The following is a 25,860-nucleotide window of genomic DNA, read 5'->3' on the forward strand; positions in this document are numbered from 1 at the left end:
TTCAGCCACGATCAGCATTTTTAGAGTCTATATGACCATCCTGTAGTTTTCAATTTAAAACACACATTTCCTTGTACACTCCAATGAACCAGCTGTACAGATAGCGCAAATATAAGCAAAACCAACATGACATTTTGTGTAAGCCCCGCTTCATTTAATATATCCTCTTAGCATGTTTGAAAAACAAAAATACAGCTAGGAATGAGTGGCTAAATTATAAAGAACTCTGCTTCATTTGTTGCTCATTAAGACTTCCCCTTGCTTTCTGGAATTGTCTCTGTACTCCAGTAAAAGACATTAAATCAAGCTACTAAGCATTGTTTTGGAAGAATTTGCCCATTTCAGTACAAAATGGGTACAATTCACTCCGTGGACTGCCTGAATTACTGCAGACACCTTCACAGACTGTTCATACAATGTAGTTGCTTATCTGCTGTGTGGAAGCCAATGATGGCATGGGCACGGGAGACAACAAGGAAGGCATTTTTCCACACTTTGACTTGGAACAGCTGTGGCTTTCCAGCTGCAAGTCCCGGGAGGAAAGGAAATAGCAGAATAATCTATTATCAGATTGCAACCATCTCTGGGGATAGAGGTGGAAAAAATTTTGTCTCGTTCATTTCCTTGCCTCGAATGAGGGCAATACAAAGTTAGCCCCTAAAGGGAAAATTCTGGCACACATTCTGTGAAGGAGGAAATAATGTTTTTAATGAGCTGTTTCAGGTTTAGCACTTGCTGTCATGTCATGGAGCTTCAGCCTTCACAAAAAAAAAAAAAAGAAAGAAATTAAGAAAAGGCAAAAAACAGCCCCGTTTCTTTAGAACCACATAAATGTCAGAAAAATCCCTGTGAACTTTCACATTTGACTCCTCCCAAGTTCGGGGAGGGACGTTTTACAGCACACTGCACGTTTGACATTTACATAATGTCAAACGCACCAATGCACATCCACTTCCCAGCTTTCACCAGAACTCCAGGTCCAGGCCTCCCTCCATCCCTGCTACCTCCCTGCAGCCTGCCAGGTGTCCAGGGCTTCCTAAGGTCCTGTGGCTACGGGCGAAGGCCTAGAGGGACTGAGCTCACCCTCCTGTCACACAGCCAGTGACTTGCAGGTCGTCTGACACCCCAACGGCTTTACTCTCAGCCTTCAGAGCTGTATTGGGTTTGCACAACCAGGTTTTAGTAGCGGAGGGACAGCAGGGGTGGCTTCTGTGAGAAGCTGCCAGAAACTTCTCAGTTGTCTGTCAGAGCCACTGCCAGCTGCTCCAAGACTGATGCACCGCTAGTCAAGTCCAAGCCCATCAGAAATGGTGGCAATGTCTCCGTGATAACATTTTTAGGAATGAAAAAAAATTATTACATAGATGTAATTGCAACCAGAGAAGGGCAGAGTGAGAACATGTGAGAGGAACAACTTCGCAGACACCAAGGTGAGTGGAGACGAAGGAGAAGGTGCTCCAGGCACCAGAGCTGTGATTCCCCTGCAGTCATGATGAAGACCATGGAGGTCCATGGCGATGCAGAGATCCACTTGAAACCCATGGAGGAGCCCCATGCTGGAACAAGTGGATACTCGAAAGAAGACTTTGACTCCGTGGGAAGCCTGTGCTGGAGCAGGCTCCTGCCAGGGACCTGCAGACCCGTGGAGAAAGGAGCCCACACCGGAGCAGGTTCCCTAGTAAAACTTGTGACTCTCGGGACTCACGCTGGAGCAGGCTGTTCCTGAAGGAGTGCATGCACCCCGTGGAAGAGTAGGTCATGTTTTAAAAGCTCTGAAGAACTGTTGCCCGAGATAAACGTTCACCTTGGAGAAGACGGTGGGAGGGACCTGCTAGAGCAGGGGAAAGACCCCCTCTCTCCCAGAGCAGTGGCAGAAACGACGTGTGATGAACTAAACGTAATCTCAATTCCCTCTCCCTGCGCCGCTGAGGGGCGGAAGGGTCGGAAGAGGAAAGGTGCTTTTAAGATTTATTTTACTTCTCATTATCCTGCCCTGATTTTATTCAATTATTATCCCCAAGTTCAGCCTGCTTTGGCGGTGGCGGTAATCGATTTGTGATCTCCCCCCGTCCCTGTCTCAACCCGTGAACCTTTCGCTTTATTCTCTCTCCCCTGCCCACTTGCGGAAGGGAGCGGTAGAGTGGCACCGGTGGGCGCCTGGCAGCGGCCCAGCGCCATCCCACACCGTCCCGGAGCCCTTCCTCAGGCTCCGCGCGGAAAGGGCGGGAACAGCCGGGGAGCGGCGGCGGCGGCGATTGGACGGAGGGCAAGGAGGGGACGGAGCTAGGCGCGTGCGCGGCGCTCCTGGCGGCTCCTGCGCGCTTCCCCCCGCCGCGTCGCCGCGGCAACGGCGCGACCCGCGCGGGCTGTCATGGCGGCGCCCGGCGCGGCGGTGAGTAAAGGGCCCGAGGGCTCCGCACCCTCTCCGCCGCCCTCCGCTGAGACCCCCGCTTCTCTCCTTTCCCCCCGCAGGAGCAGTGCTGGCTACGGGCGGCTCGGGACTTCGTTCTCCGGGCGCTTCCGGGGCCGTACGGGCAGGAGCCAGCAACGTTGGAGGCGGTGCTGCGATGCCTGCGGAGCGCGGGCGGCGGGACGCTGCCGCTTGGCTACAGGTGACAGCCGGGAGGAGGGGACGGGACGGCACGGGGCGAGGTGGGTTCCAATGCCCACGCGCGGCCCTCCCGGGAGCTCGGCGGGACTTGTTACTGCGCGATGCCCGCCTGGGTTGTCGGCTGTGGGAGGGATGTTGTCGAACAGGGGTAACCGCACGCGTTTCTTTGGCCTCGGCACGCCCCCGGCCGCCCTTGCGATGTGATTAAGCCCTGTATCCGCCTGTCTGCAGTAGGTAGAACGCGTAACCAAAGCGCGGCATCTCGCCGAGGGGAGCTGCCGCCCTGTACAGCGTTTGCACGGCAGCTTCCCGGTTGGACCCTTCTGGTCCGCACAGGAAGATGTTCCTGGGCACGGTCTGCCTACCTGTTGGCCAGCTGAGCTCAGCGTTCGAGTGTGCACTCTTAAAAAAGGGGAATCTAGGATAACATTGTCCATATTTTAGTTGATAAAAGGCTTTTGGGTGCTCACCATCATGAAAAACATGCAGCTTATTGAGAGATATCCATATTGGAAAGTTTGGCTTGTCTGGATCTGTTTCTTGTTCCAAATTCTGGGAGAATTAAAATCTCTGACATGCCCAATTGAGGGAGAAAAGGTCAACTGGAATTGATTAGGTATTTGTGACTTTTAACTTTTAATAATTATAAATGTAGGTGGTTAATCTTTCACACCAGCTAAACCTATCTCATTTAAGCCGTATTTTTTCCTGTGTATTTTATGACATTTAAACTAGACTTTGGTTTATATTCAGGAGAATCTATAAAGAAGAGTTGAAGGTACTTGGTATTTCTCTCCTGTGAGGCCTGTGGTCTGTTTATGAGCAGTGTGCTACATCCTCAGCTACCCACCAAGTTCTGGAGCATGAGGAGAGAGTCTGTTTGCTTCTGTATGTGATAACCATGAGCCAGTGTCCTGCTGTAGTTCTGGTTTCTCTCAAAAAACACTCAGTACATTTGACAAAAACATGAGCAGCACTGTGCTTTTGTATGTCATAGGTGCCATATCATTCCTGGTGGTGCTCTGTTTCTGAAGATGGAGAAGTTTCAGCTAATGGAATTTTCAACTAATCCCCTGTTCATTTTCCTGCAAAATGCACAGCATAAGTACCTGCATAAATTTATGTCTTCTGATTAATTTTTCTATATCTGATTACTATTTATTGCTGATTCAGATCCATCACTGATCTGCACTAGTTTCCTGCTTTGAACTTTTGATCCCTGACTAATCAAGTGAAACTCCTCGAATTCACACCCGTTGAATTTGATTATGTTCTGCTACTGAGCAAGTGGATATTGTGAATAGAGCTCCAGTTTCACAACCTAAAAGTGTCAGTGAAGCTCACTGGAAACCAGTACCAAAATCAGGCTGGATAACAGTTTGTGTTGGCTCTTTCAGTGTTGATATTAGGGTTCTTTGCAAACTGAGTTCTTCACACATCCTGCTATATTCTTGTGCTTTTTTTCTTGCTTTTTTTTTCCAGTTTCGTCTCCATCTCTGACCTACAGCATCAGCAGCACATACCATGCTGCAGCCACCTGAGCTGGAGTACTAATGAATTTAAGGAATGGTCTCATCAAGGACAAGGTGCTTTACCCATGCAGAACACTTTGCCAAGGACTTACTTGATCCTGGTTGGCTATTTAGCAGATGGAAGGCAAGAAAACAAAGAAAAGCTGGTAGATGGTTGCCTATACGTGAAGGACTGTACTGGGGTAATTCCATGTGAGGTATGTCCTCAATCTGACAGATTCTGTGCTTATTCCCACTTCTGGGGCAGTGTCACAAACCACCAGGGGCTTCAGGTGTTCTGCCAGAGTCTAGTGAAGGAAATAACATGTCTCTGTAACAGGCAGGGAAACAGCAAGCTCACATCCATTTCACAGAACATGTGAAATGTGCCATTGCTAGGAGAAGAAATACTGAATGTACTGATGTGAAAAAAAGAGACAGTTCTGTTAAATTCACCACAGTACAAGATGGCCTGGGAGACCTTCCCACTCTTTGCTGAATTCCAACTAGTGGAGCAGAAATAACTTTCTGGAGAGTTATACTGTGTGTTCAGTGATGCATTGATGACATACATTCAGGAAATAATAGCTTGCATGACAGTTGACTTAAAAGCCTCCTAAAGGTAATTGCAAGTGAGTCGAGATAACAAATAACCTCTAGAGTGGTGATGACAGAGCACTGAAGTTGTACTTTCCAAGGAGACAAAGTCTAGGAAAAAGTTGTATTGGTAAGAACTTGTAGCTGAAAACACAGGGGCAAAAGAAAGCAGGCAAGAATTCTAGAAAAACAGTCTGAAAATAACTAAGCCTTGAAGTGAATTAATTATCACCTTTCTGTGAGGTTGTGACTATAACCAAGAAGTGCTAGCTGTAGGGTTCAGCAAGTCGGATCCAGATTTGCATCTGGAAGGACAGAAGTTCTCAGTGCAAGGTAAGAGAGTGGGCAGGAAACTGCTCTCATTTAGTGATGAAGCCCAGCAGTAGGACAGGAGTTCGTGATGCAGATGCAAGGGTGTATTGATAATGAACATTGTAAGTAGTGCTGAGAAAAGAAACTGAAACTCATCTCAAGCTTCAATCTCGTTATCTTTTGGTTTAGCTCTTGCACTTTGAACTGGAGTGGCTGGAGTCACTGTTTGTCTTCCCAAGCTGGTCATATATACCACAGACAGACCAGAGTGCATCAGGCTACTTGGAAATCCTGGCAGATCCAGTGCCAGTAAATGCCCCCAAGGAAGTACTTTACAGTGTTCCAGTCACCTCCCCAACGTCAGCTGAGCTACTGCTTACCTCCAGGTAAACACCTGCTGTGCCCAACTGTTGCTCTGGCTTGGCAGGTGACATGAAGAGCACTTGGCTTAGAAAGAGACAAATTCTATTTCTGCCACATGTGGAAGCATAGCAGCGAGGGTGGAAGTAAAAGTTATACAACAAAGCCACTTTTCTTTAATCATCTGTTTCCCAGGAGTTTATTGGAAGTTTTTATTCTGTAATTTGAAAAAAATAAGACAAATTTTAAGTATTTCTAGATGTAATTGAAATTATAGAAAGAATATTAGAACAGTGTTGATTCAATTCATTCTTTTGATTAGCACAGCTTTTTTTTTTTTTTTTTTTTTAACCTCCAGTGAACCGGAAGTATAATTGAAAGTAATCAGTAATCCTGTATTGTATTATGATGTATGTGCCACTAGTCAAGTTCTTATTAAACTTAAAAAGTGCCAGTGAAATGTCAACTGGTAAAAGTAAGTGCTTTAGTAAGTAAAAAGTAAGTAAAAGTAAGTGCTTTTGGTAAAGTGTGCTTTAGTTTAGTTTACAGTATGTGAAAATGAAATGGAATTGAAAATCTTACTAAGTTTATAAGTCGCAGTAGATCCTGTTTTATCTTCTTGAGTAGAGAATTCTTGGTGTAATTTAATTGCAATAAAATGTCATTGATCGTGATGCTTTAGGGGTTTTTTTGTTATCTTTTGATTTGGTTTATCTGCTTCTAAGAAAGTAATTTTAAGCTTAAGTGTTTGATTTAGCTCAAGGGACCTTTCTAAACAAGAAAACTATTTCCATATTTCAGTATGTGTTCTCAGGCTTTTAACATAAAGCGCCTTTGTTATTGACTGATACCTGACCAATTTTCCATGTTACAACAAAAAATGTTACAGTGAGGTGCTTGTACTATTGTGTGTCTACTACTGGTTGGGGTTTTTTTAAAGTAATAAAGTTAGATAATTGTTTAGATGTTTTGGAATCAATAATGGTTTTGTTCAGAGTAAGTGGGATGGTTATATTCAAGTCCAGTAGGAGCTAAATGAAAATTACCAACATAAATTTTTATGAAATTACTTTTTTTTTTTAATATTTTGAAACGTAGGTTTGAAAAATCAAACAGGATTGATTCAAGAAATATCATCTCTCTCACCTCTCATCTGCTTTCAGTTTTGCTGCTCTTTCACTCTGTGTCAAGTTTTTTAGAAATACTTCATTGTTGCTTTCAGGCCTCTTGTTTATAGGCTTCCACAGTGTCATGTTCCGTGGACCTACAAATCCGAGTTCCATTTTCTGCAGAAGAATTGCTTGTGACTTTTTTCTTCTCTTTTAGGCCAACAATAGTTTCTTGTTTGTGATAAAGCTTTTCATAACCTGACTGTTGTCATGGAGTGTGTGAATTTGTTCTTCTGTTCCTTCTGTCTTCAAATACTAAAATGTCAAAGGGATTTAGTATAGAAAAGGTAAAATACAACTTCTGTAGCCAAATGTTGTTTTGAAAACCTCTCTGAGAGATTGACCATATTACTTTGCTTGATCCCTAATTCCCAGCAAATACATGCTGCATATTTGTTTATTTTGCTTTTGGGTACTTTTGAGCTTCTTTTCATCTCTGGATTACAGTTGCCTCTTAAATTGCCTTCTAGGATTCCATGTAAGAAAAGATCAAATCTTACTGTAGCAGGGGAATTGACCAGACTCGGGCCTCTCCTCTGTGTTCACCACAAGACATTTTTCTTTCTGTTTCTGAAGTGCTTTGCCTCCGCTGTTTGTGTCCCTGTGCTGGTGCAAGTAAGTCCTTGGAATTTTGCTCACAAATTCGCTGTCTGGATCTGTATATGTGCTAGCTGATTAATTTTTTGAAGCTTGTCATTGATTTCCCAATTTGATTTATTCTTCGTTTTACAAGTGGTGTGTTTTTAATTGCGCTCAATGTACGATAGTCTTGGTATGTAAGAAGTCTAGTTCTGTGCTTTGAAGAAATACAATCCTTCTCCCTCATGCAGTTGCAGTGCCCCTGAATGTCTTGCAGATACAGCCCTTTTGCTATAAAAGTGTGAGAAAATCCTCTGGGTGGAAAAGGGTTTTTTGGGTGGGATTATTTGGGTCGGGAAGAATTTTTTTCACTGGAATTGATGTTGATGTTGCTTTTGGTTTCTCTGCTCTAGAAACCCAGCCAGCTGTTATGGCATCGTGTCTTCCAGTTAGGTCACAGGTACACAATCACAGGCCTGAGTATGTCCCGCCTGAAGAAATCTGGACAAACAATGTTCGTCACCAGTGTTTCTTCCTGCCTTCTGCCCTACTGTGCAGAGCAGGTGAGGGAGCAGCCACTGAACAGTGCTTGGCCAGGAGAATCCACTCAGTCTTCTTCCCTGGAGACTGCTGAACAGCTCAGTTGCTCCTTGCAGCTGAGGGCTGTAGAAGAGAGGCCAAGACCAACTAAAGAGTCCAAGATCATCTCCTATGTGGTAAGGATTCATAGGCTTAGCCTTTACCCACTCATGCACTGGGCTTTCAGCTTCTGGCCTGCAAGGAGCATTATTTTCATCATGAGTTTGTTTTCTTACTGCTCAGGCCCGTTAGTCTCTTATATTTTGGGACTCTCTATAGTCCTCTTACTTTCTGTTTGCTTTCTGTTTAGGGATTTATCACCAAAATACTCAATGTGCAAGCTGGTCTGTTTTTACTGGATAACCAAGTCTGCTTGTGCCTTGCTTATCAGCCACTGCTGAACTCTGCACGGGGACTCCGACCGGGAGCCTGTGTGGAAGTAAGTTGAGATTTGCAAGGTCATGAAGTATTTAGTGGAAAAGGCTCAGGCCCTGAGGATGGATTATGAGTGTGTAGGTCAACAGAAACCTACAGGAACATGAAAATTATTTCAGCAAGTATCTGGAATAAAACTGGAGATTTTAAAGCCTAGACTCAGTCATGAGAGTTGATTATTATCTGATTCCTCCCCAAACTGTGCTCAGTGCCTCAGCCTGATTTTAGACAATCCAGTAGAGAAAGGATTTAAGGTGGGGTAACAGCTCTGGTGGCAGACTTCTCTTACACTCTGTGTCTATGTATCCCAGCTCATTGATGTCCACCTCCTGCAGAAGCCTCTGGTGTCCTTCCCTTTCACTGTACTCAGTGCTTGCCTGAGCAGCACGGTTGTGCTGAGGAGTTTTTCAAGGCTCAGTACCCCCTACCAACCACTGGCCTCTTCAGGAAATCTCTGCTTACAGCTGCTCTTCCGCTTCAATCTTGGAATGCCACTGTACCTCTGGCTGGTGAGCCTCCTGGAGACATTTGAGGAGAGGTGAGGACAATTCTGAAGTCGGGCTATACTTAAATGTGTTTTGTAGATTACCTGGGTGTCTTCCAGACCAAAGGATCACAAAATTACTTACAAATTGCTACTTACAAAATTGTGCTTCGATACTACAAGCAGCTATTGCTTCTGGTTTATTGGCCTAAGTAAGCCATTTATCCAGACTTCACATCGTGTTCAGTTGCTTGTTACCTTGTAGTTGCTCTTATGAGAAAAGCCGTTTCATTTATCAAGTGCAGGTGAAGTAATGGTCTTGGGAAGCTGCAGTGCTTCAGAGAATTCTACTCATATAATCCTGCCTGGAATGCTTTGTCCTGAAATACACAAGCACCGTAGGGGTGTCTGCCTGTCAATGTGGTTTGCTTGGCAGATCAAGATGGGTGCTGAGGCTGAAGCTGGAAACTGGTGCTACAACTAGATCACAACTGATATAATGGCTCTTGTGTCCTGCCTGTGTACAGAAGCAGGAGCAGCTGCTCAGCATATGACTTTGAGATATTCTGAGTGTTGCCAGGAGTGAGATGATTTGTTTGAGAATCTCTGTCTTGTCAGATTTTCCCACTCATGCTTACCTCCGAGTCTTCAAGATGGCTTCCTGCTCTCTCCTGCACTCTGTTAGCAGGATAGCTGTGGGTCAGTTTCTGGATTTACTTCTGACTTCTGTTACGGAAAATATTTGTGTTTGTTCTGAAGCAGTTATGGCTGATCACTTCTGCCTTGGTCTTTAAAGTATATACATTTTGCTCTCAGTCAAGTAGCAGTTTATAGAATGGTCAGTGTTCCTGTGCTTTACTGGCAATGTGGAATTTTGACAAGCTACCAAAAAAACAGCTTCAGTTTTGCCTTGGGAATTATGCTAGCTATAAGTTTCAGGTTTTATTATCTTTTCCACTTTCTTTAAATGTGATGGTTCGTCCTGGTACTGCTTAAAAATTGTTCCAGTGAGTGCTATCTCTTTTCATTTGAGTTCACTTTCTGTCATATTTTGGCTGGCAATGTGATCACTTTCAGCCATTCAAAAGCAGTAAGCTAAACTTATGAAATTCTACATGAGGAAAATACTGGAATAAGAATAGTCTGTAGTTGTTTCTGACTTGTGAATTTTTGCATTCTGTGAAAGAAAGCCAAGTGTACCTAACATGAGTAATTGTGTCAAGCCTGGCCAAAATGCATGGAGATCCATTTGTGTGGCTTAGAGGGAGATTATCTTCATGCCATTTGTTTTTCTGGCCATTTGAGTTTTGAAATTTTGCTAGTCTGTTCATTTCTGTGGATTTTCCTGTTCCTTGTCTGCCCAACATAATTTGCATCAGCCTTAAATACTCTATTTTTTAATCACTTCATGATTTTTGTGATCTCTTTAGTTTCTTGTCCTATACTCAAAACAAGCAGGAGTCCCTGACTAAGATGCAAGATTCACTAAAATGCAAGGACTGCTTTTGTTTTTAATGGTCGTAACTTTTTTTCAGGTTCTCTTGTTTCTTTGGGCACCATCGGCTGCTTAGCTCTATGCACCAAAACCCTGGAGCTGCTGAAAAGTTCCTTGTCCCCCTTCTGCAAGCTATGGTGCCAGACAGAGAGGAAGCAAGAGATATTTATAAAGAAATTTTATCAAAAATACACCAGTGTCCTCTGCAGAAAGTGAGTAGATGTTCTTTGAGCTCTTTCCTATTTGCCTGATGAGAAGAAACTCAGCTAATTCGTTCTTTCTCTCTTTTGTTCAAAGTATTTGACTCTGGACCCTCCATGCCAGGCCCCATCTTTGTCTGCAGTTTGCCGTGTGGCAGAACAGAAGAACTGGGAAGGCTTCAGTCCATCACAGTTGCTTTCCCCCTTGGAGGCACAGCATATGGGCACCCAGGAGCTGAATCGCAGACTGGCCTGGTCCTACTGCACATTCTCAGCAGAAAGTTTCCAGCCTCGAGTGGTAAGTGCCTCATTCTCTTTCCTGTCTGTGCCTTGAGAACCCCTGGTTCTCACCATGCCTTCCAGCACCTTGTCCTGTATGGCTCTTCCTCCTGTTAGGGAGTAACACTGCTTTTCTCACTGTGGCATGTTGAAAACAGACTGAATTTGAGCTGCTGCTACAAACACTTTGATTTATGGCTTTCAAAGATCAGAGTTGTATGATACTCTTTGCAGCTTCCTTTCTGTTGTAGATACTCCTGGGTGTGCTGAGGGTCTCCTCCAGGAGCAGTTCCCTGCAGCTGCGGGACAAGAGCAGCACACTTCCCTGTGTGATCTCCCATAAGGATGGTAGGCCCTTTGCCCAGACTGCTCTCATAGGTATGTCCCACTGTCTTGGTTTGAAAGACAGGTATTTTCTAAGGAAAGGCGAGAACCCCTTTCCTGAGATGCAGAGTGCAACCCCCTCCCTTCTAATTATTATAGTTTTAAATCAGAAGCTGTCAGGCAGGAGATATGGGGATAGGAATAACAGTTCTTTACTGATATCTAACAAGGCAAAACAGCAGAAACAACAACAGCTATAAAAATTGACAACAAAACAGAACAGTATAGCTCAGTTCCAGTCCCTTTGAGCCGCAGGCTCCCTCTCCCTGTGCTCAGTTCCCGGTGCTGTGGGCAGGGCAGGTCCCGCGCAGCTGAAGGGGCTGGGTGATGGCGGCAGCGGCCCAGGGGTGAGAGGGATGGAGGAGCCGCTCCCCCCTCACGGTGTCGGTCGTGGTGCTCGGCACAGTGTCCGGAGGTAGTAGGATGAAGTGGGAGAGCAGCAGTGCGATGTCTGACAGCAGGGAGCGTGGATCCCGGCGCTGGGATGGCGGGGAAGATGCTAGATCGGAGCACGGGCCGTCCTCCTTTCACTCCACAAGCGAAGTGAGAGCGAGAGAGCCCGCTCCAGACCCCTGTCCCACCTTTCCTTTTCCGGTTTCCCCCCATCTACCCATCCCCCTTCGAGAGAACATTATAGTTACTAAAGTGTAGCCACAAATACTTAGCATAACAACGGGAGAAATTCCACAGAAAGAAAAGGGAAAAATTCAACCCCCAACACCCACTAAACTATTTGAGTGCTGAGCTTTTGCTCTTCTGCCTTCCATCTCCAAAACACGGAAGAAGAGACCTTGTGTGGAGATGCTGAACTGTCACTGCCTGACCTCGTGACTCTAAAATGAGGATATTGACCTTACTGGTTCTATGTTCTCTTTTTATTTAGCTCAGCTCTTTTCTCTGATGTGTTGGCAGGATCACTCTTGCAGGTGGAAAACTACCAGCTTGTAGTGGAGAGATTCCTTAAGACTGATTTTCCCTCCTGGAAACACCTAGAAAATCTGGAGCATGTGAGAGAGAAAAAAACTAGGTGAGTCCCTTTATTCAGTGTGCAGGTAAATCATCACTTCCAGTTCCATGAGTATTTTGGACTATAGTAAGCCTTCTTACCAACATAGCATTTCAGTGCCAAAGCAACTGTTCTTTGCTATTTGCATAAAATGAGCTCTTTCTCAGCAACAAAGCCACATCTCCCTTTTGTTCAGAGTATGTGCAGCCTGGGAGCTGCCCTCCACTCTTTCCCACTGCTCCTGCTGAGTACCTGTGGGGTGCTCACCAGATGTGTTCTTCCCAGATAAGCATTTGTTTTGGACAGCCACATGTCAGGAACAGGAAATTTCACTGTTACCATTTGTCATTTCAGTGTCTATGTGCAGTTTTACTTTGAGGATGTTCAGGTTCTCCATGCTGCTGAAGGACAAATCCAGAAAAGCCTTAGGACTGGAAGCAGCTCCTCTTTGAGGAAGAAGAAAGATGGCAGCACATCTGAGCTGGAAACCCCAGAGGCAAAAATGCTGAAATTGGAGGATCCCAAGGCAGATACTGGCAGAGATGAGAACTGTCAGGGGGGCCAGAGCAGCACCAGGACAATGAGCTGTGTATCTCACCTGTTTTTGGTTACCCAGAAGGAGGGTCTCATGTCACGCAATTACCAACTGCCCACAGAAGAACCAAAGGAAGCAAAGGAGCTGCAGCGCTGTTTCCAAGCCACGGTGCTGTGGCTGGGCAGACCACGGCTCTGGAGCCACCCCAGAGAAATTGGGACTCTATCAGAGCTGGAGGAGACTGGCTGTGATGGAAAAGAGGATGTGATACAGCAAGAAGTGAGGCAGCTTTGGGGTGTGGTTTGATAAGTTTGGGAGCCTATGTGGTAATTTAGTATCAATGGGGAAAGTATTTTTTGTGTTTTGTTAGGTACAGTTGTGTGTTTGTGCTGGCAAATTCCTTCTTGGCACCCCAAGCAAGTTTCATCTCTTCTCTGTCACCTTCTTGTAACTGCATCTGCCTTCTCTTGCTCTTGGTGGTGCTAACCTTACTTCTCAATCAAGACATCCTCTGGGCTGGTCTTGCTCTCTTTTTACTGTATTTTTCATTCCATACCTAACAGTTCTCATCACTGTCTCTCTCTCTCTTGTCCCTTCCCCCAGCAGGCACTACTGCTCTTTATGGGGAAGTCTCTGCAATGGTTTCCATTCCTGCACATGGATGGACTGTATCGCTTCATTGTGCCCTGCTGCTCGGTAAGAGAGAAGTTTTCGTGCTGTACTCTTGGACGCTTTTGCTGAACTGCATGTGGGAGTCAAAGGAGTCAGAGGGTGACTAAGCTGTTTTTGAGGTTTGGAATTTCCTTCTGTCTTTCCAAGAAACTGATTTCGTTTGGTGTTTGATTAAAATTCTCAGAGCTCTGAGTTCAGTGGGATTTTTTTGTTATTGTTCTGTAAACCATTGTTCTTCATTTTTTCCCTATATAACTTTTATCTCCTTTCTAATAATTTTTTATCTTGCCATATCACTCTTACCTCAGGACTTGGAAGTGTTTGACAAGCTCTCTTTTCCACCCGTGCCAGCAACATTCCTGAGCAGGTCCTCCTGCCCACTGTGCCTGCCTGTCCAAGATAGCTGGCACTTACAGCATGAGACCTGGATCTCCTGTCTGCCTGAGCGCCAGGTATGCAGTGCCTTATTTCACAGGGCTTCCACAGGCTCCTTGTACATCTCTCCAGAACTAGCTAGAAAATTATCACTACAGAGTATCTTGTTGATGAGACTGTTCTGCGCTAAGTTCCATCAGAGGCTGCTGCTGAGCTTCACATTTTCCTGCTTCAGAATTCATCTGGAGAGGAAGAATGAGTTGCTTGACCTAGCTCTGAGCATGCAGAGCTTGTCTTTTCTGCTCTGGCTGGGATGCCTGTAAACTGCAACCCCTCTGAGGCTGTGTCTCCCTCACTTCTAGCTGGCAGCCATGTCAGTGCTGACAGGCATGGACCAGAGAACTGCCTCCATCCCAGAAGTGCTTAGCAGCAGGTACGTTGGTTGCCCCAAATTACAAGCCGCTGTGTCTTAGGGAGTGGCTCTGTGGTAATTTTATTGGGAAGTGCTATATTAAATCGCGATTAAATATCCATCCTAGGAATATGGTTTGGAAAATCTGTGTGCAATTAGTTCAGACTTCTCCCATCCAGATTATTGAAGATAAAGGGGTTGTAGGTGACAAAACTGCAAAATGGTGTCTAGAAAATGGTTCAGCTACTGCTGGTGTGGACTAAGTCCCAAAGGTGTCTGCCAAATTCCTGTCAGAAGTGGAAACAAGCACAGCAGGGAAAATCAGACTGAATGTAAAGGGTTTTTTTGTTTTGTTTTATATTATTTTAGTATACCTTGCTCAAATAAATATTAAGGTTAGAAGCCTTTCTGTTCAAAGCATATTCAGTCCAGGGTGAGATGGATGTACACTGGATTTTTCACCAGTGCTTTATGAAAAACTGTTTTCTTTGCTTGGCTTCTTCCTCTAATTCAGAAAAACAATTAGGAGTTTAGCAGATAGGAAGGCTGTAATGCCTCACCCTTCATCATCACTGCTGAGCCTGAAGCAGCAGAAAGCGAGGTAAAGGGTCCCTTGTCCCTGGGAGGGGTAGGCTACCCTCAATCCAGTAGCTCAGATGCTCAGGGGAAGGTTCCCCAGAAACTGGGCTTAACCAACAGTGCTCTACTTTGTGGCAATCTTGAAGTTAGGCCTTCTTCACTCCCTTTGTTTTCAGGCAGGACAAAAATCCTGGTCTGCTCTCAGTTTCACAGGTTCCCTTGTTTCTTTCTGTGGTGAGATCATGGAGAGGACCTTGTGTGCCTCTCCCAAGAATGAGAAGCCACCTGTGATCCTTGGCCTTCCAAAGCAGAAAGGTAAGATTGTGGCAGCCTGTTGAGAAGCAACAAATTGGTTCTTGTTTCTTTCTGTTTCAGAGCCAATGCACTTTGCTAACTGTGCTGCTGTGTCTGGGAATAGTGGAAGTATGCCAGGATGTTGCATCCTGTTGCATGTCAAAGGGCTTGGAAACTGCACACTGTGTATGTGGAGATGGGAATGGGAATGTAGTGTTCAGAAAACCTGGGAGGTGAAACAGTGATAGCCTCATTGTGATGGGAGGTTTTTACCCATCTAGCAGGCCCAGCTCAGTGACAGCCATGCTGCCTGTGTGAGTGAGCTCATGGTTTGTGTGGTTCTGTGCCTCCTCAGGGACTCTGCTGTCCAGGGATCACAGCGTGAAGCTCAGCGTGTCAGCTACTCCAGGCTCCCCTGTTGTGATGGACATTTACATTACTGCCACCTATCTGCAGCATCTCTGGGGTTTGCTACCTGGAGCCAAGCTCCTCTTCCAGAACTTGGAACGCAAGATCTCAAGGTGCTTCTGTCTTTAGAGCCCTGATCTCTCATACTGTCTTTGAAACCATCTCTTAATCTGTGGACTTCCCTCATCCCTTGTCTAAAGCTTCACGTCTCCCAATACCATAAATTATTTTCCTACCATGTTACAAATGAAGATCAGCCCAGCCATCCCAAAAAAACTTGAGTGCTTGGTTTCTGTGAGCTCTTTCTGACATCTGCTCTTTCATATTGCAGATTCCATAATGTTTATTGCACATACATTACCTCCAGCTGTGTGAGCATTGTATCTCTGCCAGCTTCTCACCTACTTTTTCCTTCCAGGTAAGTGTTGGGTCTGGGCTCATGTTACTGTGTCCCTAGAAAGGCTTCTGTGTTCCAAACTTCTCAAATTCCTATTTCTTCTAGTAATGCAGGAGAAGCCTCATCCCCTTCACTAGTGTTTCTATCCAGCTTGAGACCTCAGCTGCAAAACCTGGCCCAGGCTCGGATTTTATGCCACTTGTCCTGTGTACTGACTGTGTGCCTGCAGTGGATTTGCTCACTTTGCAGCTGCATCTTTAAAGAGGTATTCAAGCTTCCGTAAACATAATTTGTGAGAGGTCTTGTGGATTTTTTACTCTCACACATCCTTTGCTACCATGTAGAAGAAATGAGAGTTCCTATCTCACTTGCAAACCCTCTTTTCCAGTGTCTGAGAAGGACTTGCATATTAGAAAGAGACCAAGGTGATAGCTGATTAGAAGTATGTATCTGATGCCAGGCAGGCGGGCAGATAGGACTGGGGGTGAAGTGAGGACGTTGAAGAGGACAGTCCTACTCTGTTAATGTTCTGCTCTTCTCATGTTCACTGCTATTGGGGATCAGCACCTTGCACCAGGTGATTTTTCTCCCCATATACACTTCTCCCAGGAGACTCATTGGAAATGCAGTGAAATTCTTTACACCTTTGCATACTTAATTAGGGAAGGGTTAAAATAAGCAGTGGCCCTTCCCTTTCTCACTTACACCATCCATACATAGCTGTAACTTTGTTCTTTCTTCAGGGGAGGTGCACCCGACACAATCCTCCATGTCCATCACAAACAGGAGTGAGGCAAGCCAGTGCACGGTAAGTGCTGCGGGGATTGGGTGTAAGAAGAGGTGGAGAGGAGGGGAAAAATTACACCACAAACAGGAGGGGAAATATCATATCAAGGATGGGATGTGAACAGAATAGCAAAGATGGACTTATCACATCTGAGACGTGAGCAAACTGTTTAGTGAGAGCTGTTGTCTGGGGTGTGACCCTTGTGAGGGAGCCACACACTGTCCTGCCCTCCCTCTGATTCCAGCCTGCCTGCTGTCTGCACAGGGTGCTGGTAGAAGATGGAACAGGTGAAGCTGTGGTGTTGTGCAGGAATGAACATGTGGCAGCAGTGCTGGGCCTGAGCCTTCTTGAGTGGGAAGCTGTGCAGAACTGTGTACAGAGCAGGGGCAGTGTGTGCATTCAGCATGGGGAAGCTCCTGGAACAGTGGTGAGTGGGTTATTCTAGCAGCAATTGCAGTCTGCTGGGCTCAAGTCTTGGCTGGACAGGATTTCCCTTTGCTCTGGGTGTTCCAGAGCCTCCCTGCCTCCCTCTGAACACTCCCTGGCAACACTCTTTCCTTCCTCAGTGTCTAGAGGAACTCGAGGATCTTGTTGCTTGTTACCTAAGGAGTCTGTGCAGGAGTCCTCTCATATGTCGGCCTATCCTGCTGGATTTCAGCCTAGACAGGAAGCCTTCCAAGATCCTGCATCCCGGTAAGCAAGAACTGCTGGCTTTTCTAATACGTAGTGTGGGAAGGAAGGGAGGAGGCATCTCACCAGCCTGGGGAGGGAGAGGTGCCTTCACTACCCACAAAGCAAGATCTTTGAAGGATTTTCCTGGAATTTTGATTTCTGTGGTGCAGAACTAAGTTGTGTCTTAGTAGATCCATGGCTATAGAAATAGAGAAAAAGTATTATGGAAATCACTAAAACAACATACATTAATTTCTCTACTTCACATAGAAACAGAAAATTGTTTAACTTGAGAAAGACTCCCAGTCTTCGTCTGGGGTAGGAATCTGATCAGCCAGAGTTATTGTGCAGACCTCTCAAATCATGTGGGTTTTGACTTTAAACAGCATATAGGGTCTATAGTAGGCATGGAAATCCTCACCTGGAAATCAACACTGAAGTGTTTTGAATTCATGAGTGCTGAGGTTCGAGCTCATGCTGCCACAACTATGCAGTTGCTGTGGTAAGGGGACATTCTTCACACCAATTCTTCACACTGTTTGCACAAGTACCTAGTGCTTAAATTTGAGTCCTGGTGCTGCAGGGGTTGATTTGCTAAGCTCACCAGAGGATGATGCTCTGCAGTGGAGACTGTTTCTGGCTGTCATGTACACTGTCCGTAAAGGCAGGTTGCTGATACTGATAGAGGGTACAAAACTCAGTGCATCAGCTCTGTGAGCACATAGGTCACAGCGTTTCACAGTGTAGAATGTCTGTTTCTTCCAAGTTTAGACGGGTACTGACAAAATGCATTCATCTGCCTATATGCTGGAATCATTCATCATGCTGTCCTTTGAGGTTTAGCAGCTCCTGCAAGACCTTTCCTCCCCCAGCAGTTTCTGCAGCTGTGGGCTAGAGCAGAGCCAGAGCCCTGTACCGAGTTGTTACCTGTTGTATTCTTCCCCTGCAGCTCCCCTGCAGCTGCGGAATTTTCGCTGTGGTGAAATGGAGTTTGTGTCACAAGTAGGGCCTCGTCTGAGCCTGCTGTGCCTGAAGGTGGAGGAAGTGGGACAAGATGCCTTACGCTACCTGAACAGCCAGAGGATGAGGAAGACATCCAGTTCCTGCTGAGTAGGAGCCACTGCTTAATATCTCTCCCAGTGGGAGAAGAATTGTGCAAATACCTGCTGGGATCAGGAGTTTTTTTAATCTCCTTTCCAGTGGGAGAACAAGCCTGTGAGCACAGGGTGAAGTGTGCAGTCAAGCAGCTGCTGTGAGTTGTGGATTTCCTGAATGGTCACTCTGGGGCATTGTCAACCAGTGATACTGGGCTACATTTTGGAAGAGAGATGTTCAGTGCTTCCTATGTGACAGCTCTTGCCTTGGGCCTAGGGCAGACAGTGTGTGCATTTTGTGTGGTAGTAGTATCTACTAAATAAAGCTATGAAAATATTACTTAAAGAACACTGTATCTGTTTTAGTATCTATTTTAGTATTCAGGTTTACTTGCTATTATGGTGACCATTAAACAAAACTACACAGTTCCCACAGGGTATGGTCTTCTTAACCTAACTGAAATTATTAAAATTACACTTTTTAAAGCATCTTCTTCAGGAAGAGAAGGGAAGTGAGCAAGCTGCTGTTTAGAGACTACATCACAGTACTAAATGACTAGATTGTTTGGGCATTGTTTTGCAGTTTATGAACAGCAGCCTGAACTCTAGGTGGGGATGCTAAGAAGAGGCAGGCACTGAGCTGTGATACAGGCAGTGGGTTTATTGAGCATGAGTGAAGTATCTTCCCTCTCAAGGCCTGCTGTCCACTTCTGAGACCAAAGTTTGAGTGGCACAAGACCTGATAGATGCCACCATTCAGTAAAGTTCTGGGACTCCATCCTAAAAGGTTGCCAAAATAGCTTAAAGCAGAATTCTGCAAATATTCCTGTGACAGCCTTATTTTCTGTGGGTGCTTTCTGCAAAACAGAAAAGATTTTACTAAAGCTTACTCTCCACCCTCTAGAAAGAAAATAAACCAAAAAATACCAACCAAAAATAAACTATCTCAGCCTGAGGACAATGTTGACCATAAGTGATAAGACAAAGATCAAATCTGGTTAAAAAGCATACCTGAAAGTAGTCCTGTAACATGAATAACACAATAACAGACAGAAACAGATAGGAAGTACCAGATAACACTTAAAAATAAAAGGGAAAATTAAGCTCTATTGTTTTATCTGAGTTTAATAACTTTGCTTCTGAATTTGAACCTTCCAGTAGTATCTTACTAGTCTCCTTTTCCTCCTCATACTGTATGTTAGTTTTCTGTCTGGTGTCTACTTATTTGTTCTTTTATTTCACATTACAAATGCAATCATCAGTCTTCATAAGGGACTTTAGATGTTGTTATAGATAATAAAGAGATTCAGCCGAATTGAGTATAATGAGGGATTTCAGGCAATTTATTCCCTCATGCCTTTAAGGGCTTCTTTGGGGCTTTTTCCTGAATTTTGCTCTTCTTCTGTCCCATTCTTAAAAGAATTGAAAATTTCCTTACCTTGTTTTTATGCCAGAATCGTCCAGATGACCTCTTTTAAAATTTTAGCAATACTGTACTTATTTTTAATTTTTCCTTTTTTATTTAATTTACCAGTCTACTTAGCCTCACAGAGAACTGTTCTGTGAGCTTTTCGAAAGGTAGCAAGCTCTCTCCCTTTCCTGGACTTACCTAGTCCCCAGATCCAAAAGGTTTACCAGTTCTCAACACTTGAGAACGTATCCTCCCTTTTGATCCCCGTTCATGATCGACCTCTAAAACTTCGCTGAGTTTTAGGCTTTTCACATGAGCAAGAGAGAACAACCACGTTAGGTTCGCTTCCCCTTCACCTGACCACGTCCCTCATGGGATAGTGGAACTGCGGTTTCAGGGTCCACACTTGCTTTGTGATAAGATCACGTCTCACATATGCGCCCGATCACTCCTCACTCGACCATGCCATACTTACGGTTCCTTTTCTCGTGTGGGTTCTTTGTGCACATAGAATTTTGTGAGTGAAAAAATTTCGCCGCGGCTTTTCCGACAGCTCTGGGCCCATTTTATCCCCTTTCGATTGTGGCACTGGCTTTTGGGCTTGAGATTCTGATTGGTTCCAAAAATTGTCCCGATTCCATCAGGCTGCTGAATTCAGCAGGGCACTTCCTGAGCAGAGGGGAGCCTTCTCAAACCCACCAATCAGAATCATGTTGGGGTCATCAAGATTGTTATAGATAATAAAGAGATTTAGATGAATTGAGTATAATCAAAAATAAGTGATAATTTATTTCGTGACCGGGATATGGTCCACGACAGCCACAATCGCAAAGAACAATGCCGAGCCTAGCATTGGCGCCGGGTGAACACGCTATGATCTGAACTCTACGGCTCTGGATCCCCCAATGTTTATTAAACCGCTTTGATCAGTCCAGTTTATATACAGTTTTTCCTAGCCTGGAGCAGAGGTCTTTGTCTCCTTTCGTCGTTTCGCATATTCATGTGGTTTTCTTTCTTTGCTTGGGCTGGACAAAACCATATTCTGGGAGACGATGAATTCTGATGAAGGCAGGCCTTGGTTTACAGGAAGCTGGTATTGAGATGTACTTTTCCCGATGGCTCTGGTTATCTTAATCGTGGGTGCTTGTCGGGAACTCATAGTTTGGGTGTTCCTTGTTTGTTTCCAAGAGAGTTATCTCTGTTGAGGCCACGTCTATTTACTTGTTAATCTGGGCTGTCCTGCTTTTGTTGGCTGTTACAATGTTGTGATGAAGCAATTGGTGTTCTTTTCGTCCGTGGTTCTCTTTTTGGTTTCTGAGTTTTCTTTATTATTTTATTCATACAAACATTGCTTATTCCATGTTAATTTACAACTTTACACGAATTACATTATATCATATATTACAATGTGGTTTGTCTTTTCCACGATATTCCAAGCCTGCTGGCAGTTTTCTAACCCATCGCCGTTCCGTCATTCACATCTTTTTCAGAGGGGAGTTTGATTGTAGCATTCCAAGAAGATGAAGAAGATTAACTGGCTCTCTTGTATAATACAGACAGAGAATCACAAGCAAAGAGATGGGTTAATCAAATCTTTTTGGGTGGAGTTAAGATTTACTTGCTTTTAATACTCTGAAGGAGCAGTTCTCAGCTGTATTGCAAGAAACCCTTTTCCTGTTTGTGTCTGAACTTCTGCCCTTGATCAGAGCTCTGGTCACTGTGTTAGATCAGACAAGGGAAACATCTTATCCTGTAATCAGAACTCTTCCTTTATACAATTCTCCTTATCACATTCCGTGTTCTCTTTGTGAAGCCAAACAAAGCGTCCTGGTGTTGGTGTGGGTAAGAAATAATAACACAGGAAAAATCAGCTAATTTCATGTTTGTGCTACTGTATGCTCTGGAACTGGAAGGAGCTGTTAAAGTCCTCAGCCCCAGAGGGAGGAAAGCCTGAAGTGAGTCCTGCCATCACTGTAGCTGTAATAACTGTTCTGTGTGGAAAGACAGACATGTTCCTTTCAGCTGATTTTCTTTAGCTCATCCTTTCACCAGTTCACCTCCAGGTCCTACCACCCAAAGCCAAAGCTGATGAATACTGAAGGCAGGTGTCCTGTGCTTTGGCTGTGTAAGCCCTCCTTATTCCAGGTCTGCAGGGGATTGGCTCAGGCTGGCAGCTCCCTCTAGCCATGTTCAAGGTATCTGTAGTATTTACTAGAGACAGCACACTGTAGTGTGGAGTTGTGTGAGTAAACTGGGAGCAAGCAAGCCTTGTACTGTAGCAGGTCTTGCAAGCAGGGAGGGAGAGATAAAAGCCCTAAGCCCTTTTGTGGCCTTGCAGCCATAAACTGCAGCCCAGGTCCAGAGGGTGCAGTAGAAAGAGAACGAGGGGACAAACAAGAGCTGAGAGTTGATGGTGCAAGAGAAGGGTCTCTGTGGTTGCAGAAAGTGATGGGAGAAGCCTGTGGGAGGAACAAGCCATGTTTCCCACCTAAAGGTGGGGATGAGGAAAGCGTGGGCAGAGGGGAAAGACACATTCTCCCATTCTGGCAGGCTTGGGATAGGTCTGCTGCTGCAGCCAAACTCCCAAAGAGGATCTACATATTTTGTACATGTAGAAGTTTCTCTTCCCAAGCTTACCTCCAGGTCCAGCAGAGTTTCCAATTGCTTTTTAGAGGCTTTGTGGTGATAGCAGGTACAAGGGAAGCAAGAGCATCCAGTGACAAGCTAGAAAGGAGGATGACACTGACTCTGCATTCAGGTTCACCAGCTGCAAGTTGGTCACCTTTGTAACACTGAAATCTGTAGCAGAAGAATAGTGAGAGGCTACCAGTACAAGAACACAGCAGGGAAGGCAAATAAAGTGTGTACTTATTCCTTCCCGTTTTTCTGAATGTGGATGAAAACAGACCCCGCCCCTTGTACTGGAGACCAATTGCAATGAAGTCCTGCCCATAGAAGCATTATGGCCCTTCTCATGTAGAACAGGAGAACATACTGAGACCTTTGGAAAGTTTGATTTTCTCTGAGTAAAATGGCCTTTTAAATAAAGAGATTGGGCTAGAGTCAGAGATATTGTCATCAATAACCACTAAAGGGGCCTTTTGGTTTGGTACACAAATTGGATCTAAGCTGAACTGGCTAAAAAAAGTGTCAAAAGAGGTGGGGTTTGGTTGGTTGGTTTTGTTTTGGTTAACATTCCAAGCAATACGGTCCTTTGAAGTGTGTCTCAGTACCATGAGACGCATATGAGATAGCAGAAGCAAACACAGACCCTTTCATTCATCCCAGGGACAGACAGAAGTGGTTGGATTAGCCATGCTTTCAGTCCCTTCCTTGACTGACACAGCTGCTGCAGGAACCCTCTGGTGCACCAGGAACAATGTTGAAACTCTTCTCTCCCCCATGCCTGTGGTCTCAGGGTGCTGTTGAATCCTTCCTGTTACTCTGATGTTGCCCATAGCCTTGGCAATGCTGTTTTCAATCACACAGGTGTAGACAGCATTAGCAGTGATGTTGTGCAGGAGGGAAGCCACCCTCATAGTGACGTTTTTGGGGTTCAACTCGTAGCTGGTGTTGGCAGCATGGGGCAGGTGCTCCCCAGTGTCACTGTAGGCTGTACAGTGCACGGCAAGGCAAGGGAACGAGTGCAGGCCTTCACACTGCAGTGTGTCCCCATAGCTGTTGTTCACCTGCACCACGAGGATGCTGAAGGCTTTGGGAGGGACAACAAGGAGAGAGTCAAAACAAGGCAAGTGATAGAAACTGGTCAGGAAATACCCAACTGCATCTACCAGTTCCAGGTATTTCTAGGCTGCTTGCACAGCACTGCCTGTAGCCAAGCCACAAACTGGCTCAGACAGAGCTATGTATAGGCTGGGCCGTGGGAGGATGATTACAAGGGATCAAAGGACTCCTAGGACATGGCAGTCCAGCTTGACAGGACCTGCTGAGGTCGTGACACAGCTTTAGTATCTTAATAATGGGGGAAGATGATTCACTCTCTCCACTCACTGAGAAGGGGGCCTGACCCACACCTACAGCTTCACAGAGTTGTAGAATCGTTAAGGTTGGAAGAGACCTTTAAGATCAAGTCCAACTGTTAACACAGCATTAAGTCCACCACTATACCATAACCATAAATGCACATATTTTAAATCTCTAGGGATAGTAGGTGACCCCACTACTTCCCTGGGCAGCCTGTTCCAGGGCTTGAAAACCCTTTCCATGAGCAAATTTTTCTTAAATATAAACTTCCCCTGGTGCAACTCGAGGCCATTTTCTCTCCTGAGCAATCCCCTGCAGACCTGGAATAAGGAGGGCTTACACAGCCAAAGCACAGGACACCTGCCTTCAGTATTCATCAGCTTTGGCTTTGGGTGGTAGGACCTGGAGGTGAACTGGTGAAAGGATGAGCTAAAGAAAATCAGCTGAAAGGAACATGTCTGTCTTTCCACACAGAACAGTTACTACAGCTGTGTCACAACATTTCACGTGTTCTTTTTAATGCTTTTTCTGTGTGGATTACTTTAAATGTCCAATCAAGCAACACAAAAGCAGACAGATTCACAAGGTTTCAAGGAGGGATGAGGGACAAAGTTCCTGTGGACCATTTGCAACTCTCAGGCTTGAGCCAAAACCCTCTTTCACTTGGAGAGTTCTGAAGACTCTTCCTCACCCTCTTTGAGCTCTAGGGCAGCAATTCTAGCCACAGGGATGAGAGGGAGGGTGCAAAACTGGAGTCTGGAGAAGACCCTCAAGGGGTTCATCTATCTATGAGGTGACCACTTGGGAGGTTACTTGTTAATACAGCTAAATTCATCTCACTGGAAGAGGCTGAAGACCTCTTGGTTTCCAGATCTTTTCTCGAGGACTGACTCCTGTAAATATTTAATGTTTTAGATAAGTATTATATCAGAGGTTTGTTGCTTTGGTAGTAATTTTAAAAAACGTAATACTTTAGTAAAACTGAATAAAATATATTAAATTTTTACTATGCAGCACTTCTGGCTGGAGATATAACCTAATTCTAGAGAGAAAAAGCTACCATGTTATCAAGATTATAACCTTTTCTGGAACAAGGATGTCAAAAGAGGGAGTAAGGCCATAAATATCCCTGTAAAAGCCATAAAAATATCCTACTCGTAACACTCAGGGGTGCAGCACCATCCTAAGCACAGGTAGGTTCAACCAAGCCACATTAGCATGTGTTTTGCAGCAGTATTTTGCTCCTTGTAGCCCTCACCTCCTGTCCTGTACTGCAGAATTGCTTCCCCACTCCCTCTGGCTGTGGTGACAGAGCACTGGTAAGTGCCAGCATCAGAGAGCTGCACATTCCTCAGCTCCAGGGAAGCATTCCTGCCCATCACCTGGTCCGCAGACATGGCCGTGTGGCCCTGAAAGGACAGATCTTGCTCTTGCAGGTGGTCCTTCCCACCCTTAACTTGTGATCCAGCCCAGCTACCCCTTCCTTGGCCCATTGGATTACTATGCTGTCCATCTGGATGTCGGGCTTGAAAGTGCAGCCCAGGATGCTGAGCTGGCCAATGTTCCCTGGAGACATCAGTGCTGTCACACTGATGGAGTGTTTTCCTGCAAGAAGAGAGCAAGGAGGCAGGAGAAAGGTGAGGCAGCAAGCCCGGAGAAAGGCCAGACTTCCCTGTGGCTGTCATGGACCCAAGCCTGAGGCACTGGCACATGGCAAGGCCACCTGTGCTACTAGTAGAGGTCAGCTGCTGTGGATTGTATGCCAAGACAGAGCCAGGAGTATTTCTTTAGCAAAAGAGTGCTTTAAAAACTAGCTCTTTTTACTTGTTTGAGAAGAATTCGTGTGGTATTTTCTTGTTTACTTATATGTATTGGGATTTTTCTCTTTGCAGCTGCCAGAAAAGCATAGGTTTTTTGTCTCTTCTTAGTAAGGACCTCCCTTTATGCAATATAAATGTGATTGGAAGGCATAATGCTGACAAAGAAATAGCAGCTCTTTCCCCCTTACTGAAATCCAAATATTTTTCTTTCATTTAAGAAACGTCAGCATCTCAAATCCTAAGCTTCAAGCCTGAGAATTCCCACAGCCAGGTCCTCTTTCCCATGCAGTCCTTTCCTACCCATCCTCACTCAACACATTCCAAGGAAGCTGCATTTTGGCCAACACCAAAGCAACACATTTTTGTTGTCTCTGAGGGACCTGGGAAAGGTGCCCCATCCTGTCAGATGCTCTCTGATT

General features: G+C 45.1%; 2 protein-coding genes across 6 annotated transcripts; one reads left to right on the forward strand and one right to left on the reverse strand.

Moving 5' to 3' along the window:
* Positions 1-2,346: 2,346 nt before the first annotated feature.
* Positions 2,347-18,575, forward strand: CTC1 (CST telomere replication complex component 1). Of its 5 annotated transcripts, none has more exons than XM_088159039.1 (24): positions 2,347-2,392; positions 2,473-2,612; positions 4,094-4,340; positions 5,221-5,417; positions 7,031-7,175; positions 7,553-7,855; positions 8,029-8,157; positions 8,465-8,691; positions 10,173-10,344; positions 10,430-10,630; positions 10,863-10,989; positions 11,908-12,022; positions 12,356-12,815; positions 13,140-13,232; positions 13,517-13,660; positions 13,946-14,016; positions 14,780-14,889; positions 15,224-15,389; positions 15,608-15,694; positions 15,779-15,938; positions 16,417-16,481; positions 16,725-16,887; positions 17,027-17,153; positions 18,082-18,575. In XM_088159039.1, the coding sequence occupies exons 1-24, from the start codon at positions 2,372-2,374 to the stop codon at positions 18,240-18,242; spliced, it is 3,831 nt and encodes a 1,276-aa protein (XP_088015165.1). In that variant the 5' UTR covers positions 2,347-2,371; the 3' UTR covers positions 18,243-18,575. The 5 variants fall into 5 exon arrangements, with proteins under 5 accessions (XP_088015165.1, XP_088015167.1, XP_088015166.1 ...); XM_088159041.1 differs by having other exon boundaries at positions 18,139-18,575; XM_088159040.1 differs by having other exon boundaries at positions 13,143-13,232.
* Positions 18,576-22,773: 4,198 nt separating this feature from the next.
* VTCN1 (V-set domain containing T cell activation inhibitor 1) lies at positions 22,774-25,745 on the reverse strand. Its single transcript, XM_088160664.1, is given in 4 exon segments — positions 22,774-23,349; positions 24,880-25,077; positions 25,080-25,299; positions 25,707-25,745. Coding segments are annotated over 4 exon segments (894 nt in total). The 3' UTR covers positions 22,774-22,912.
* Positions 25,746-25,860: the final 115 nt, after the last annotated feature.

This window comes from Sturnus vulgaris, chromosome 2 (genome assembly GCF_052056855.1).
Source record: "Sturnus vulgaris isolate bStuVul1 chromosome 2, bStuVul1.hap1, whole genome shotgun sequence".
NCBI lineage: Eukaryota > Metazoa > Chordata > Aves > Passeriformes > Sturnidae > Sturnus > Sturnus vulgaris.

Excerpts from the sequence above, each read along its gene's own strand:
- CTC1 (XM_088159039.1), top strand. The coding sequence starts at position 2,372 with ATGGCGGCGCCCGGCGCGGCG. Across the intron at positions 2,613-4,093 it reads ACGCTGCCGCTTGGCTACAG|TTTCGTCTCCATCTCTGACC; the intron begins GTGACAGCCGGG and ends TTTTTTTTCCAG. Across the intron at positions 8,158-8,464 it reads GACCGGGAGCCTGTGTGGAA|CTCATTGATGTCCACCTCCT; the intron begins GTAAGTTGAGAT and ends TATGTATCCCAG.